Source organism: Antedon bifida, chromosome 11 (assembly GCF_963402885.1).
Source record: "Antedon bifida chromosome 11, ecAntBifi1.1, whole genome shotgun sequence".
NCBI classification, from domain to species: domain Eukaryota; kingdom Metazoa; phylum Echinodermata; class Crinoidea; order Comatulida; family Antedonidae; genus Antedon; species Antedon bifida.
Window position 1 is genome coordinate 10974246 of NC_136236.1, and position 17744 is coordinate 10991989.

Here is a 17744-nt window from a genome sequence, read left to right on the forward strand (position 1 = left end):
ATACAATAGCTTAATATAGTATTTGGAGACGTTTTAGACCATTTTGAGCATTTCGATAAAACTTTTCACACAAAACATTAAAGTGCACAAAATAGCTTCAAATCGCATTTGGAGACGTTTTAGACCATTTTGTGCATTTCGATGAAACTTGGTTGCACAAAAACATCAAAGTGCACAAAAGAGTTCCAAATCGCATTTGAGACGTTTTAGACCATTTTGTGCATTTCGAAAAAACTTTTCACACAAAAACATCAAAGTGCATACAATAGCTTAATATCATATTTGGAGACGTTTTAGACCATTTTGTGCATTTCGATGAAACTTTTCACACAAAACATAAAAGTGCATAAAATAGCTTCAAATCGCATTTGGAGACGTTTTAGACCATTTTGTGCATTTCGATGAAACTTGGTTACACAAAAACATCAAAGTGCACAAAAGAGTTCCAAATCGCATTTGGAGACGTTTTAGACCATTTTGTGCATTTCAAAAAAACTTTTCACACAAAAACATCAAAGTGCATACAATAGCTTAATATCGTATTTGGAGACGTTTTAGACCATTTTGTGCATTTCGATGAAACTTTTCACACAAAACATCAAAGTGCACAAAATAGCTTCAAATCGCATTTGGAGACGTTTTAGACCATTTTGTGCATTTCGAAAAAACTTTTCACACAAAAACATCAAAGTGCATACAATAGCTTAATATCGTATTTGGAGACGTTTTAGACCATTTTGTGCATTTCGATGAAACTTTTCACACAAAAACATAAAAGTGCATACAATAGCTTAATATCGTATTTGGAGACGTTTTAGACCATTTTGTGCATTTCGATGAAACTTTTCACCCAAAACATAAAAGTGCACAAAATAGCTTCAAATCGCATTTGGAGACATTTTTGACCAATTTGTGCATTTCGATGAAACTTTTTACACAAAAACAACAAAGTGCATACAATATCTTAATATCGTATTTGGAGACGTTTTAGACCATTTTGTGCATTTCGATGAAACTTTTCAAACAAAAACATCAATGTGCATACAACAGCTTATTATCGCATTTTGAGACGTTTTAGACCATTTTGTGCATTTCGAAAAAACTTTTCACACAAAAACATCAAAGTGCATACAATAGCTTAATATCGTATTTGGAGACGTTTTAGACCATTTTGTGCATTTCGATGAAACTTTTCACACAAAAACATAAAAGTGCATAAAATAGCTTAATATCGTATTTGGAGACGTTTTAGACCATTTTGTGCATTTCGATAAAACTTTTCACACAAAAACATCAAAGTGCATACAATAGCTTAATATCGTATTTGGAGACGTTTTAGACCATTTTGTGCATTTCAATGAAACTTTTCACACAAAACAACAAAGTGCACAAAATAGCTTCAAATCGCATTTGGAGACGTTTTAGACCATTTTGTGCGTTTCATTACACAAAACATCAAAGTGCACAAAATAGCTTCAAATCGCATTTGGAGACGTTTTAGACCATTTTGTGCATTTCGAAAAAACTTGATTACACAAAAATATCAAAGTGCTTAAAATCACATTTGAAACAGTTTTAGACCATTTTGAGCATTTCGATAAAACTTTTCACACAAAACATAAAAGTGCACAAAATAGCTTCAAATCGCATTTGGAGATATTTTTGACCAATTTGTGCATTTCGATAAAACTTTTCACAAAAAAACATCAAAGTGCATACAATAGCTTAATATCGTATTTGGAGACGTTTTAGACCATTTTGTGCATTTCAATGAAACTTTTCACACAAAACAACAAAGTGCACAAAATAGCTTCAAATCGCATTTGGAGACGTTTTAGACCATTTTGTGCGTTTCATTACACAAAACATCAAAGTGCACAAAATAGCTTCAAATCGCATTTGGAGACGTTTTAGACCATTTTGTGCATTTCGAAAAAACTTGATTACACAAAAATATCAAAGTGCTTAAAATCACATTTGAAACAGTTTTAGACCATTTTGAGCATTTCGATAAAACTTTTCACACAAAACATTAAAGTGCACAAAATAGCTTCAAATCGCATTTGGAGACGTTTTAGACCATTTTGTGCATTTCGATGAAACTTGGTTACACAAAACCATCAAAGTGCCCAAAAGAGTTCCAAATCGCATTTGGAGACGTTTTAGACCATTTTGTGCATTTCGAAAAAACTTTTCACACAAAAACATCAAAGTGCATACAATAGCTTAATATCGTATTTGGAGACGTTTTAGACCATTTTGTGCATCTCGATGAAACTTTTCACCCAAAACATAAAAGTGCATACAATAGCTTAATATCGTATTTGGAGACGTTTTAGACCATTTTGTACATTTCGAAAAAACTTTTCACACAAAAACATCAAAGTGCATACAATAGCTTAATATCGTATTTGGAGACGTTTTAGACCATTTTGTGCATTTCGAAAAAACTTTTCACACAAAAACATCAAAGTGCATACAATAGCTTAATATCGTATTTGGAGACGTTTTAGACCATTTTGTGCATTTCGATGAAACTTTTCAAACAAAAACATCAATGTGCATACAACAGCTTATTATCGCATTTGGAGACGTTTTAGACCATTTTGTGCATTTCGAAAAAACTTTTCACACAAAAACATCAAAGTGCATACAATTGCTTAATATCCTATTTGGAGACGTTTTAGACCATTTTGTGCATTTCGATGAAACTTTTCACACAAAAACATAAAAGTGCATACAATAGGTTAATATCGTATTTGGAGACGTTTTAGACCATTTTGTGCATCTCGATGAAACTTTTCACCCAAAACATAAAAGTGCACAAAATAGCTTCAAATCGCATTTGGAGACATTTTTGACCAATTTGTGCATTTCGATGAAACTTTTTACACAAAAACAACAAAGTGCATACAATAGCTTAATATCGTATTTGGAGACGTTTTAGACCATTTTGTGCATTTCGATGAAACTTTTCAAACAAAAACACCAATGTGCATACAACAGCTTATTATCGCATTTGGAGACGTTTTAGACCATTTTGTGCATTTCGAAAAAACTTTTCACACAAAAACATCAAAGTGCATACAATAGCATAATATCGTATTTGGAGACGTTTTAGACCATTTTGTGCATTTCGATGAAACTTTTCACACAAAAACATCAATGTGCATACAACAGCTTATTATCGTATTTGGAGACGTTTTTGACCATTTTGTGCATTTCGATGAAACTTAGTTACACAAAAACAACAAAGTGCATACAATATCTTAATATCGTATTTGGAGACGTTTTAGACCATTTTGTGCATTTCGATGAAACTTAGTTACACAAAAAAATCAAAGTGCTTCAAATCACATTTGAAACCGTTTTAGACCATTTTGATCATTTCTATAAAACTTTTGACACAAAACATCAAAGTGCACAAAAGAGCTCCAAATCGCATTTGGAGACGTTTTAGACCATTTTGAGCATTTCGAAAAAACTTTTCACACAAAAACATCAAAGTGCATACAATAGCTTAATATCGTATTTGGAGACGTTTCAGACCATTTTTTGCATTTCGATGAAACTTTTCACACAAAACATCAAAGTGCACAAAATAGCTTCAAATCGCATTTGGAGACGTTTTAGACCATTTTGTGCATTTCGATGAAACTTGATTACACAAAAACATCAAAGTGCTTAAAATCACATTTGAAACCGTTTTAGAACATTTTGAGCATTTCGAAAAAACATGTTAACATAAAAACACCAAAGTGCTTAGAATAGCTTTAAAACGGATTTGGAGACGTTTTAGACCATTTTGTGCATTTCGATGAAACTTTTCACACAAAAACAACAAAGTGCATACAATATCTTAATATCGTATTTGGAGACGTTTTAGACCATTTTGTGCATTTCGATGAAACTTAGTTACACAAAAAAATCAAAGTGCTTAAAATCACATTTGAAACCGTTTTAGACCATTTCGATCATTTCTATAAAACTTTTGACACAAAACATCAAAGTGCACAAAAGAGCTCCAAATCGCATTTGGAGACGTTTTAGACCATTTTGTGCATTTCGAAAAAACTTTTCACACAAAAACATCAAAGTGCATACAATAGCTTAATATCGTATTTGGAGACGTTTTAGACCATTTTTTGCATTTCGATAAAACTTTTCACACAAAACATTAAAGTGCACAAAATAGCTTCAAATCGCATTTGGAGACGTTTTAGACCATTTTGTGCATTTCGATGAAAATTGGTTACACAAAAACATCAAAGTGCACAAAAGAGTTCCAAATCGCATTTGGAGACGTTTTAGACCATTTTGTGCATTTCGAAAAAACTTTTCACACAAAAACATCAAAGTGAATACAATAGCTTAATATCGTATTTGGAGACGTTTTAGACCATTTTTTGCATTTCGATGAAACTTTTCACACAAAACATAAAAGTGCATAAAATAGCTTCAAATCGCATTTGGAGACGTTTTAGACCATTTTGTGCATTTCGAAGAAACTTTTCACACAAAAACAACAAAGTGCATACAATATCTTAATATCGTATTTGGAGACGTTTTAGACCACTTTGTGCATTTCGATGAAACTTTTCACACACAACATCAAAGTGCACAAAATAGCTTCAAATCGCATTTGGAGACGTTTTAGACCATTTTGTGCGTTTTATTACACAAAACATCAAAGTGCACAAAATAGCTTAATATCGCATTTGGAGACGTTTTAGACCATTTTGTGCATTTCGATGAAAATTGGTTACACAAAAACATCAAAGTGCACAAAAGAGTTCCAAATCGCATTTTGAGACGTTTTAGACCATTTTGTGCATTTCGAAAAAACTTTTCACACAAAAACATAAAAGTGCATACAATAGCTTAATATCGTATTTGGAGGCGTTTTAGACCATTTTGTGCATTTCGATGAAACTTTTCACCCAAAACATAAAAGTGCACAAAATAGCTTCAAATCGCATTTGGAGACATTTTTGACCAATTTGTGCATTTCGATGAAACTTTTTACACAAAAACAACAAAGTGCATACAATAGCTTAATATCGTATTTGGAGACGTTTTAGACCATTTTGTGCATTTCGATGAAACTTTTCAAACAAAAACATCAATGTGCATACAACAGCTTATTATCGCATTTGGAGACGTTTTAGACCATTTTGTGCATTTCGAAAAAACTTTTCACACAAAAACATTAAAGTGCATACAATAGCTTAATATCGTATTTGGAGACGTTTTAGACCATTTTGTGCATTTCGATGAAACTTTTCACACAAAAACATAAAAGTGCATACAATAGCTTAATATCGTATTTGGAGGCGTTTTAGACCATTTTGTGCATTTCGATGAAACTTTTCACCCAAAATATAAAAGTGCACAAAATAGCTTCAAATCGCATTTGGAGACATTTTTGACCAATTTGTGCATTTCGATGAAACTTTTTACACAAAAACAACAAAGTGCATACAATAGCTTAATATCGTATTTGGAGACGTTTTAGACCATTTTGTGCATTTCGATGAAACTTTTCAAACAAAAACATCAATGTGCATACAACAGCTTATTATCGCATTTGGAGACGTTTTAGACCATTTTGTGCATTTCGAAAAAACTTTTCACACAAAAACATCAAAGTGCATACAATAGCTTAATATCGTATTTGGAGACGTTTTAGACCATTTTGTGCATTTCGATGAAACTTTTCACACAAAACCATCAAAGTGCATAAAATATCTTCAAATGGCATTTGCAGACGTTTTAGACCATTTTGTGCATTTCGATGAAACTTAGTTACACAAAAACATCAAAGTGCTTAAAATCACATTTGAAACCGTTTTAGACCATTTCGAGCATTTCTATAAAACTTTTGACACAAAACATCAAAGTGCACAAAAGAACTCAAAATCGCATTTGGAGACGTTTTAGACCATTTTGAGCATTTCGAAAAAACTTTTCACTCAAAAACATCAAAGTGCATACAATAGCTTAATATAGTATTTGGAGACGTTTTAGACCATTTTGAGCATTTCGATAAAACTTTTCACACAAAACATTAAAGTGCACAAAATAGCTTCAAATCGCATTTGGAGACGTTTTAGACCATTTTGTGCATTTCGATGAAACTTGGTTACACAAAAACATCAAAGTGCACAAAAGAGTTCCAAATCGCATTTGAGAAGTTTTAGACCATTTTGTGCATTTCGAAAAAACTTTTCACACAAAAACATCAAAGTGCATACAATAGCTTACTATCATATTTGGAGACGTTTTAGACCATTTTGTGCATTTCGATGAAACTTTTCACACAAAACATAAAAGTGCATAAAATAGCTTCAAATCGCATTTGGAGACGTTTTAGACCATTTTGTGCATTTCGATGAAACTTTTCACACAAAAACATCAAAGTGCATACAATAGCTTAATATCGTATTTGGAGACGTTTTAGACCATTTTGTGCATTTCGATGAAACTTTTCACACAAAACCATCAAAGTGCATTAAATATCTTCAAATCGCATTTGCAGACGTTTTAGACCATTTTGTGCATTTCGATGAAACTTAGTTACACAAAAACATCAAAGTGCTTAAAATCACATTTGAAACCGTTTTAGACCATTTCGAGCATTTCTATAAAACTTTTGACACAAAACATCAAAGTGCACAAAAGAACTCAAAATCGCATTTGGAGACGTTTTAGACCATTTTGAGCATTTCGAAAAAACTTTTCACTCAAAAACATCAAAGTGCATACAATAGCTTCAAATCGCATTTGGAGACGTTTTAGACCATTTTGTGCATTTCGATGAAACTTGGTTGCACAAAAACATCAAAGTGCACAAAAGAGTTCCAAATCGCATTTGAGACGTTTTAGACCATTTTGTGCATTTCGAAAAAACTTTTCACACAAAAACATCAAAGTGCATACAATAGCTTAATATCATATTTGGAGACGTTTTAGACCATTTTGTGCATTTCGATGAAACTTTTCACACAAAACATAAAAGTGCACAAAATAGCTTCAAATCGCATTTGTAGACGTTTTAGACCATTTTGTGCATTTCGAAACAACTTTTCACACAAAAACATCAAAGTGCATACAATAGCTTAATATCATATTTGGAGACGTTTTAGACCATTTTGTGCATTTCGATGAAACTTTTCACACAAAACATAAAAGTGCATAAAATAGCTTCAAATCGCATTTGGAGACGTTTTAGACCATTTTGTGCATTTCGATGAAACTTGGTTACACTAAAACATCAAAGTGCACAAAAGAGTTCCAAATCGCATTTGGAGACGTTTTAGACCATTTTGTGCATTTCAAAAAAACTTTTCACACAAAAACATCAAAGTGCATACAATAGCTTAATATCGTATTTGGAGACGTTTTAGACCATTTTGTGCATTTCGATGAAACTTTTCACACAAAACATCAAAGTGCACAAAATAGCTTCAAATCGCATTTGGAGACGTTTTAGACCATTTTGTGCATTTCGATGAAACTTGATTACACAAAAACATCAAAGTGCTTAAAATCACATTTGAAACCGTTTTAGAACATTTTGAGCATTTCGAAAAAACTTTTCAAACAAAAACATCAATGTGCATAAAACAGCTTATTATCGCATTTGGAGACGTTTTAGACCATTTTGTGCATTTCGATGAAACTTTTCAAACAAAAACATCAATGTGCATACAACAGCTTATTATCGCATTTGGAGACGTTTTAGACCATTTTGTGCATTTCGAATAAACTTTTCACACAAAAACATCAAAGTGCATACAATAGCTTAATATCGTATTTGGAGACGTTTTAAACCATTTTGTGCATTTCGATGAAACTTTTCACACAAAACATAAAAGTGCACAAAATAGCTTCAAATCGCATTTGTAGACGTTTTAGACCATTTTGTGCATTTCGAAACAACTTTTCACACAAAAACATCAAAGTGCATACAATAGCTTAATATCGTATTTGGAGACGTTTTAGACCATTTTGTGCATTTCGATGAAACTTTTCACCCAAAACATAAAAGTGCACAAAAAAGCTTCAAATCGCATTTGGAGACATTTTTGACAAATTTGTGCATTTCGATGAAACTTTTTACACAAAAACAACAAAGTGCATACAATAGCTTAATATCGTATTTGGAGACGTTTTAGACCATTTTGTGCATTTCGATGAAACTTTTCAAACAAAAACATCAATGTGCATACAACAGCTTATTATCGCATTTGGAGACGTTTTAGACCATTTTGTGCATTTCGAAAAAACTTTTCACACAAAAAAATCAAAGTGCATACAATAGCTTAATATCGTATTTGGAGACGTTTTAGACCATTTTGTGCATTTCGATGGAACTTTTCACACAAAACCATCAAAGTGCATAAAATAGCTTCAAATCGCATTTGCAGACGTTTTAGACCATTTTGTGCATTTCTATGAAACTTAGTTACACAAAAACATCAAAGTGCTTAAAATCACATTTGAAACCGTTTTAGACCATTTCGAGCATTTCTATAAAACTTTTGACACAAAACATCAAAATGCACAAAAGAGCTCCAAATCGCATTTGGAGACGTTTTAGACCATTTTGAGCATTTCGAAAAAACTTTTCACTCAAAAACATCAAAGTGCATACAATAGCTTAATATATATCCTAGGCTATAAATGAGGTAGGTGCCACCTGGAGAGGTAGAAATTCTCATATGACTTTTCTAGACCAGGTTTTTCTGGGGAATCCAAATATATTGGGTAAACGGGCTGTAACCTGAGAACTTTCGCATGAGGGCGCTTTTTTCAAAATGGCTGCCAGTTACAGTAGACTATGATATCTTGGCAACCACTGGTCATAGAGAGTTGATTTTGGTGTCAAATTGTTCGGAATGTACATGTTCCTATTTGATGTAATAGAACATTTTGTCCAGAAATGGCCGGAAATACCTCTATTGACCTTTGACCCAATATCTAACAGATACTACTAATCTAACTACTCGACACAGAAAGTTGTAATTGGGGTCAAACTCTCCAGAATATAGATGTTTATATTCAAACTAATAGAACATTATCTGTAAAAATGACCGGAAATAACATTACTGACCTTTGACCCAAAATGCAAAACATTTCTCCTATCTGATCACGTTTAGTAATATCTTGTCAATTAATTCATTTTGTGCCAATTGGAGGTTGACATTCTCATATTATTTTTTGGACCAGTTTTTCATGTGCAATCCGAATATATGAGATAAATAAGCCATAACAAGGCCAAGAATTTAATTCTTTTACTACATACATGCTTCCCTTTAGTGTTTCAGTCTGTATGTCGTGTATTAATCTTCAAGATCGCTTACATCACTGCAATCTGAAAAGTCTTCATATTCATTATGTGTAAACAGTTCCTGGACATCCGCGGGCATCACTGTCTCAATCCATTTAGGCTCCATTTGTTCATTCCATCCTTTGTGTGTACTGTTGTTGACAAAATCATTGACGTCTGCTGATTGCCATTCTTTAGCAATGAAGTTTGCTCTAAGTATATGAAACTCAAGGGTCTGCTGACATGGTGGCAGTAATGATATATCTGTAATCTTGTTGTGTCTGGAAAACTTTCTGTTGAAGATATCATATCTTGCTTGATTTACACTTTCCCCCTTCACTCCATACAATAGTGAAACATACTCTTCAAGTTCCTCATACAACTCTTTTGATGGAACATCTGACACTCCAAGGTTGCAGAATGTGTCAACAAATTTTGCTTTTTATTCCAGAAGCTTCCAGCAGGTACGTTTTCCTTTCCGAAAGAAAGCGGAGTTATAATCGTTACCTGTGAAAGCATGGAATCCAATAAGGGATGATTTCTGCGCTTTTGTTAAATCAATGTCACTCAATTTCAGTACCTTTCGGTATTTCCCAGTGTTTGTTTTTAATAATTACCCTCTGCCCATCATCTATGAAATGAGATAGTGCAATGACTGGAATATCAATGTCTCCATAATGGGAACGAATTATTGCTACGCCTTGATTGTTATTTGTTAAAGCATGCTTTGCATGCAGGATGACTTTCGTGTCGGCTTCTTCTTGGCTACTATAAGCTCCGGAACCAATACAACATCTCTGTTAGTAACGTAGATGCATTCTTTGTACGATGAAAAGTAGATAACATCACTCCTCATATCTGTTAGAATACTTTCTTTCTTTGACACTAGTACACAGCGAATAAGCTCAATCAATCTGGTCTTCTTGTTCTCGCCGCTGGCAAGGAAATTGTTGAAATCACGGGGCAACTTTGATATTGTTGAGCTTACAATTACTTTTGGTGCAATACCGCGTCTGTTTCTCTCAACAGACTTAATGCTTTTTGGCAAGTATGCATCGGCAACAATATCAACACGCTTGTATCCTTTAGGGATGCTGTTGAAAACTTTTGTTGCAAGATCCTCGTACGTATCAGGGTAAGATGTAAATGTTCTGATTAATGCCATCAAGTCAACAACATAGGCAATGACAGTAGCCTTTGCTGGCAGTGCTCGACCATAATCCATAACATCTGTTGAACTTTTTTTGATGAGAATTTCCATTAGGACACTTTTCTGAGTTGTTCGTCTTGTCCCATCTGCATTAGCCAGGCTTAGCGGGACAGGGGTAAGTGGATACTCAAAGGCTTTCTTAAAGTCAATTATTCTACCATGCTTTGTTGAGGTGGCAAGAAGCTTTCCTAAAACATCCCGATTAGCTTCTATTACTTTTACTTTCCCATTTGCCTTGATTTCAAGTTTCTTCCCACTATTCGAAAATAAAGTGAGATGATGTTATGGATCCTGGTCGAGCACTGCCAGCAAAGGCTACTGTCATTGCCTATATTGTTGACTTGATGGCATTAATCAGAACATTTACATCTTACCAGGGCAAACACTGGGAAATATCGAAAGGTACTGAAATTGAGTGACATTGATTTAACAAAAGTGCAGAAATCATCCCTTATTGGATTCCATGCTTTCACAGGTAACGATTATAACTCCGCTTTCTTTCGGACAGGAAAACGTACCTGCTGGAAGCTTCTGGAATAAAAAGCAAAATTTGTTGACACATTCTGCAACCTTGGAGTGTCAGATGTTCCATCAAAAGAGTTGTATGAAGAACTTGGAAGAGTATGTTTCACTATTGTATGGAGTGAAGGGGAAAAGTGTAAATCAAGCAAGACATGATATCTTCAACAGAAAGAATACAGATATATCATTACTGCCACCATGTCAGCAGACCCTTGAGTTTCATATACTTAGAGCAAACTTCATTGCTAAAGAATGGCAATCAGCAGACGTCAATGATTTTGTCAACAACAGTACACACAATGGATGGAATGAACAAATGGAGCCTAAATGGATTGAGACAGTGATGCCCGCGGATGTCCAGGAACTGTTTACACATATTGAATATGAATACTTTTCAGATTGCAGTGATGTGAGCAATCTTGAAGATTAATACACAACATACAGACTGAAACACTAAAGGGAAGCATGTATGTAGTAAAAGAATTAAATTCCTGGCCTAATTGTTATGGCTTATTTATCTCATCTATTCGGATTGCACATGAAAAACTGGTCCAGAAAATAATATGAGAATGTCAACCTCCAATTGGCACAAAATGAATTAATTGACAAGATATTACTAAACATGATCAGATAGGAGAAATGTCTTGCATTTTGGGTCAAAGGTCAGTAACGTTATTTCCGGTCATTTTTACATATAATGTTCTATTAGTTTGAATATAAACATCTATATTCTGGAGAGTTTTACACCAATTACAACTTTCTGTGTCGAGTAGTTACGGAGATATGATATCTGTTAGATATTGGGTCAAAGGTCAATAGAGGTATTTCCGGCCATTTCTGGACAAAATGTTCTATTACATCAAATAGGAACATGTACATTCCGAACAATTTGACACCAAAATCAACTCTCTATGACCAGTGGTTGCCAAGATATCATAGTCTACTGTAACTGGCAGCCATTTTAAAAAAAGCGCCCTCACGCGAAAGTTCTCAGGTTACAGCCCGTTTACCCAATATATTTGGATTCCCCAGAAAAAACTGGTCTAGAAAAGTCATATGAGAATTTCTACCTCTCCGGGTGGCACCTACCTCATTCATAGCCTAGTCTAATAGTATTTGGAGACGTTTTAGACCATTTTGTGCATTTCGATGAAACTTTTCACACAAAACATCAAAGTGCACAAAATAGCTTCAAATCGCATTTGGAGACGTTTTAGACCATTTTGTGCATTTCGATGAAACTTGATTACACAAAAACATCAAAGTGCTTAAAATCACATTTGAAACCGTTTTGGAACATTTTGAGCATTTCGAAAAAACATGTTAACATAAAAACACCAAAGTGCTTAGAATAGCTTTAAAACGGATTTGGAGACGTTTTAGACCATTTTGTGCATTTCGATGAAACTTTTCACACAAAAACAACAAAGTGCATACAATATCTTAATATCGTATTTGGAGACGTTTTAGACCATTTTGTGCATTTCGATGAAACTTAGTTACACAAAAAAATCAAAGTGCTTAAAATCACATTTGAAACCGTTTTAGACCATTTCGATCATTTCTATAAAACTTTTGACACAAAACATCAAAGTGCACAAAAGAGCTCCAAATCGCATTTGGAGACGTTTTAGACCATTTTGTGCATTTCGAAAAAACTTTTCACACAAAAACATCAAAGTGCATACAATAGCTTAATATCGTATTTGGAGACGTTTTAGACCATTTTGTGCATTTCGATGAAACTTTTCAAACAAAAACATCAATGTGCATACAACAGCTTATTATCGCATTTGGAGACGTTTTAGACCATTTTGTGCATTTCGAAAAAACTTTTCACACAAAAAAATCAAAGTGCATACAATAGCTTAATATCGTATTTGGAGACGTTTTAGACCATTTTGTGCATTTCGATGAAACTTTTCACACAAAACCATCAAAGTGCATAAAATAGCTTCAAATCGCATTTGCAGACGTTTTAGACCATTTTGTGCATTTCGATGAAACTTAGTTACACAAAAACATCAAAGTGCTTAAAATCACATTTGAAACCGTTTTAGACCATTTCGAGCATTTCTATAAAACTTTTGACACAAAACATCAAAATGCACAAAAGAGCTCCAAATCGCATTTGGAGACGTTTTAGACCATTTTGAGCATTTCGAAAAAACTTTTCACTCAAAAACATCAAAGTGCATACAATAGCTTAATATAGTATTTGGAGACGTTTTAGACCATTTTGTGCATTTCGATTAAACTTTTCACACAAAACATCAAAGTGCACAAAATAGCTTCAAATCGCATTTGGAGACGTTTTAGACCATTTTGTGCATTTCGATGAAACTTGATTACACAAAAACATCAAAGTGCTTAAAATCACATTTGAAACCGTTTTAGAACATTTTGAGCATTTCGAAAAAACATGTTAACATAAAAACACCAAAGTGCTTAGAATAGCTTTAAAACGGATTTGGAGACGTTTTAGACCATTTTGTGCATTTCGATGAAACTTTTCACACAAAAACAACAAAGTGCATACAATATCTTAATATCGTATTTGGAGACGTTTTAGACCATTTTGTGCATTTCGATGAAACTTAGTTACACAAAAAAATCAAAGTGCTTAAAATCACATTTGAAACCGTTTTAGACCATTTCGATCATTTCTATAAAACTTTTGACACAAAACATCAAAGTGCACAAAAGAGCTCCAAATCGCATTTGGAGACGTTTTAGACCATTTTGTGCATTTCGAAAAAACTTTTCACACAAAAACATCAAAGTGCATACAATAGCTTAATATCGTATTTGGAGACGTTTTAGACCATTTTTTGCATTTCGATAAAACTTTTCACACAAAACATTAAAGTGCACAAAATAGCTTCAAATCGCATTTGGAGACGTTTTAGACCATTTTGTGCATTTCGATGAAAATTGGTTACACAAAAACATCAAAGTGCACAAAAGAGTTCCAAATTGCATTTGGAGACGTTTTAGACCATTTTGTGCATTTTGAAAAAACTTTTCACACAAAAACATCAAAGTGCATACAATAGCTTAATATCGTATTTGGAGACGTTTTAGACCATTTTTTGCATTTCGATGAAACTTTTCACACAAAACATAAAAGTGCATAAAATAGCTTCAAATCGCATTTGGAGACGTTTTAGACCATTTTGTGCATTTCGAAGAAACTTTTCACACAAAAACAACAAAGTGCATACAATATCTTAATATCGTATTTGGAGACGTTTTAGACCACTTTGTGCATTTCGATGAAACTTTTCACACACAACATCAAAGTGCACAAAATAGCTTCAAATCGCATTTGGAGACGTTTTAGACCATTTTGTGCGTTTTATTACACAAAACATCAAAGTGCACAAAATAGCTTAATATCGCATTTGGAGACGTTTTAGACCATTTTGTGCATTTCGAAAAAACTTGATTACACAAAAATATCAAAGTCCTTAAAATCACATTTGAAACCGTTTTAGACCATTTTGAGCATTTCGATAAAACTTTTCACACAAAAACAAAAAAGTGCATACAATAGCTTAATATCGTATTTGGAGACGTTTTAGACCATTTTGTGCATTTCGATGAAACTTTTCACACAAAACATCAAAGTGCACAAAACAGCTTCAAATCGCATTTGGAGACGTTTTAGACCATTTTGTGCATTTCGATGAAACTTGATTACACAAAAACATCAAAGTGCTTAAAATCACATTTGAAACCGTTTTAGAACATTTTGAGCATTTCGAAAAAACTTTTCAAACAAAAACATCAATGTGCATAAAACAGCTTATTATCGCATTTGGAGACGTTTTAGACCATTTTGTGCATTTCGATGAAACTTTTCAAACAAAAACATCAATGTGCATACAACAGCTTATTATCGCATTTGGAGACGTTTTAGACCATTTTGTGCATTTCGAATAAACTTTTCACACAAAAACATCAAAGTGCATACAATAGCTTAATATCGTATTTGGAGACGTTTTAAACCATTTTGTGCATTTCGATGAAACTTTTCACACAAAACATAAAAGTGCACAAAATAGCTTCAAATCGCATTTGTAGACGTTTTAGACCATTTTGTGCATTTCGAAACAACTTTTCACACAAAAACATCAAAGTGCATACAATAGCTTAATATCGTATTTGGAGACGTTTTAGACCATTTTGTGCATTTCGATGAAACTTTTCACCCAAAACATAAAAGTGCACAAAATAGCTTCAAATCGCATTTGGAGACATTTTTGACAAATTTGTGCATTTCGATGAAACTTTTTACACAAAAACAACAAAGTGCATACAATAGCTTAATATCGTATTTGGAGACGTTTTAGACCATTTTGTGCATTTCGATGAAACTTTTCAAACAAAAACATCAATGTGCATACAACAGCTTATTATCGCATTTGGAGACGTTTTAGACCATTTTGTGCATTTCGAAAAAACTTTTCACACAAAAAAATCAAAGTGCATACAATAGCTTAATATCGTATTTGGAGACGTTTTAGACCATTTTGTGCATTTCGATGGAACTTTTCACACAAAACCATCAAAGTGCATAAAATAGCTTCAAATCGCATTTGCAGACGTTTTAGACCATTTTGTGCATTTCGATGAAACTTAGTTACACAAAAACATCAAAGTGCTTAAAATCACATTTGAAACCGTTTTAGACCATTTCGAGCATTTCTATAAAACTTTTGACACAAAACATCAAAATGCACAAAAGAGCTCCAAATCGCATTTGCAGACGTTTTAGACCATTTTGAGCATTTCGAAAAAACTTTTCACTCAAAAACATCAAAGTGCATACAATAGCTTAATATAGTATTTGGAGACGTTTTAGACCATTTTGTGCATTTCGATGAAACTTTTCACACAAAACATCAAAGTGCACAAAATAGCTTCAAATCGCATTTGGAGACGTTTTAGACCATTTTGTGCATTTCGATGAAACTTGATTACACAAAAACATCAAAGTGCTTAAAATCACATTTGAAACCGTTTTAGAACATTTTGAGCATTTCGAAAAAACATGTTAACATAAAAACACCAAAGTGCTTAGAATAGCTTTAAAACGGATTTGGAGACGTTTTAGACCATTTTGTGCATTTCGATGAAACTTTTCACACAAAAACAACAAAGTGCATACAATATCTTAATATCGTATTTGGAGACGTTTTAGACCATTTTGTGCATTTCGATGAAACTTAGTTACACAAAAAAATCAAAGTGCTTAAAATCACATTTGAAACCGTTTTAGACCATTTCGATCATTTCTATAAAACTTTTGACACAAAACATCAAAGTGCACAAAAGAGCTCCAAATCGCATTTGGAGACGTTTTAGACCATTTTGTGCATTTCGAAAAAACTTTTCACACAAAAACATCAAAGTGCATACAATAGCTTAATATCGTATTTGGAGACGTTTTAGACCATTTTGTGCATTTCGATGAAACTTTTCAAACAAAAACATCAATGTGCATACAACAGCTTATTATCGCATTTGGAGACGTTTTAGACGATTTTGTGCATTTCGAAAAAACTTTTCACACAAAAAAATCAAAGTGCATACAATAGCTTAATATCGTATTTGGAGACGTTTTAGACCATTTTGTGCATTTCGATGAAACTTTTCACACAAAACCATCAAAGTGCATAAAATAGCTTCAAATCGCATTTGCAGACGTTTTAGACCATTTTGTGCATTTCGATGAAACTTAGTTACACAAAAACATCAAAGTGCTTAAAATCACATTTGAAACCGTTTTAGACCATTTCGAGCATTTCTATAAAACTTTTGACACAAAACATCAAAATGCACAAAAGAGCTCCAAATCGCATTTGGAGACGTTTTAGACCATTTTTTGCATTTCGAAAAAACTTTTCACACAAAAACATCAAAGTGCATACAATAGCTTAATATCGTATTTGGAGACGTTTTAGACCATTTTTTGCATTTCGATGAAACTTTTCACACAAAACATAAAAGTGCATAAAATAGCTTCAAATCGCATTTGGAGACGTTTTAGACCATTTTGTGCATTTCGATGAAACTTGGTTACACTAAAACATCAAAGTGCACAAAAGAGTTCCAAATCGCATTTGGAGACGTTTTAGACCATTTTGTGCATTTCAAAAAAACTTTTCACACAAAAACATAAAAGTGCATACAATAGCTTAATATCGTATTTGGAGACGTTTTAGACCATTTTGTGCATTTCGATGAAACTTTTCACCCAAAACATAAAAGTGCACAAAATAGCTTCAAATCGCATTTGGATACATTTTTGACCAATTTGTGCATTTCGATGAAACTTTTTACACAAAAACAACAAAGTGCATACAATAGCTTAATATCGTATTTGGAGACGTTTTAGACCATTTTGTGCATTTCGATGAAACTTTTCAAACAAAAACATCAATGTGCATACAACAGCTTATTATCGCATTTGGAGACGTTTTAGACCATTTTGTGCATTTCGAAAAAACTTTTCACACAAAAACATCAAAGTGCATACAATAGCTTAATATCGTATTTGGAGACGTTTTAGACCATTTTGTGCATTTCGATGAAACTTTTCACACAAAAACATAAAAGTGCATAAAATAGCTTAATATCGTATTTGGAGACGTTTTAGACCATTTTGTGCATTTC

At 33.3% G+C, this 17744-nt stretch overlaps 1 protein-coding gene across 1 annotated transcript; it reads right to left on the minus strand.

Moving 5' to 3' along the window:
- Positions 1 to 9484: 9484 nt before the first annotated feature.
- LOC144855712 (uncharacterized) lies at positions 9485 to 11029 on the minus strand. Its single transcript, XM_078713629.1, has 2 exons — positions 10017 to 11029; positions 9485 to 9949 (listed from the first exon to the last, which is right to left on the minus strand). Exon 1 carries the CDS (start codon positions 10590 to 10592, stop codon positions 10047 to 10049), a length of 546 nt encoding a protein of 181 aa, XP_078569755.1. The 5' UTR covers positions 10593 to 11029; the 3' UTR covers positions 9485 to 9949; positions 10017 to 10046.
- Between the last annotated feature and the right edge of the window lie 6715 nt (positions 11030 to 17744).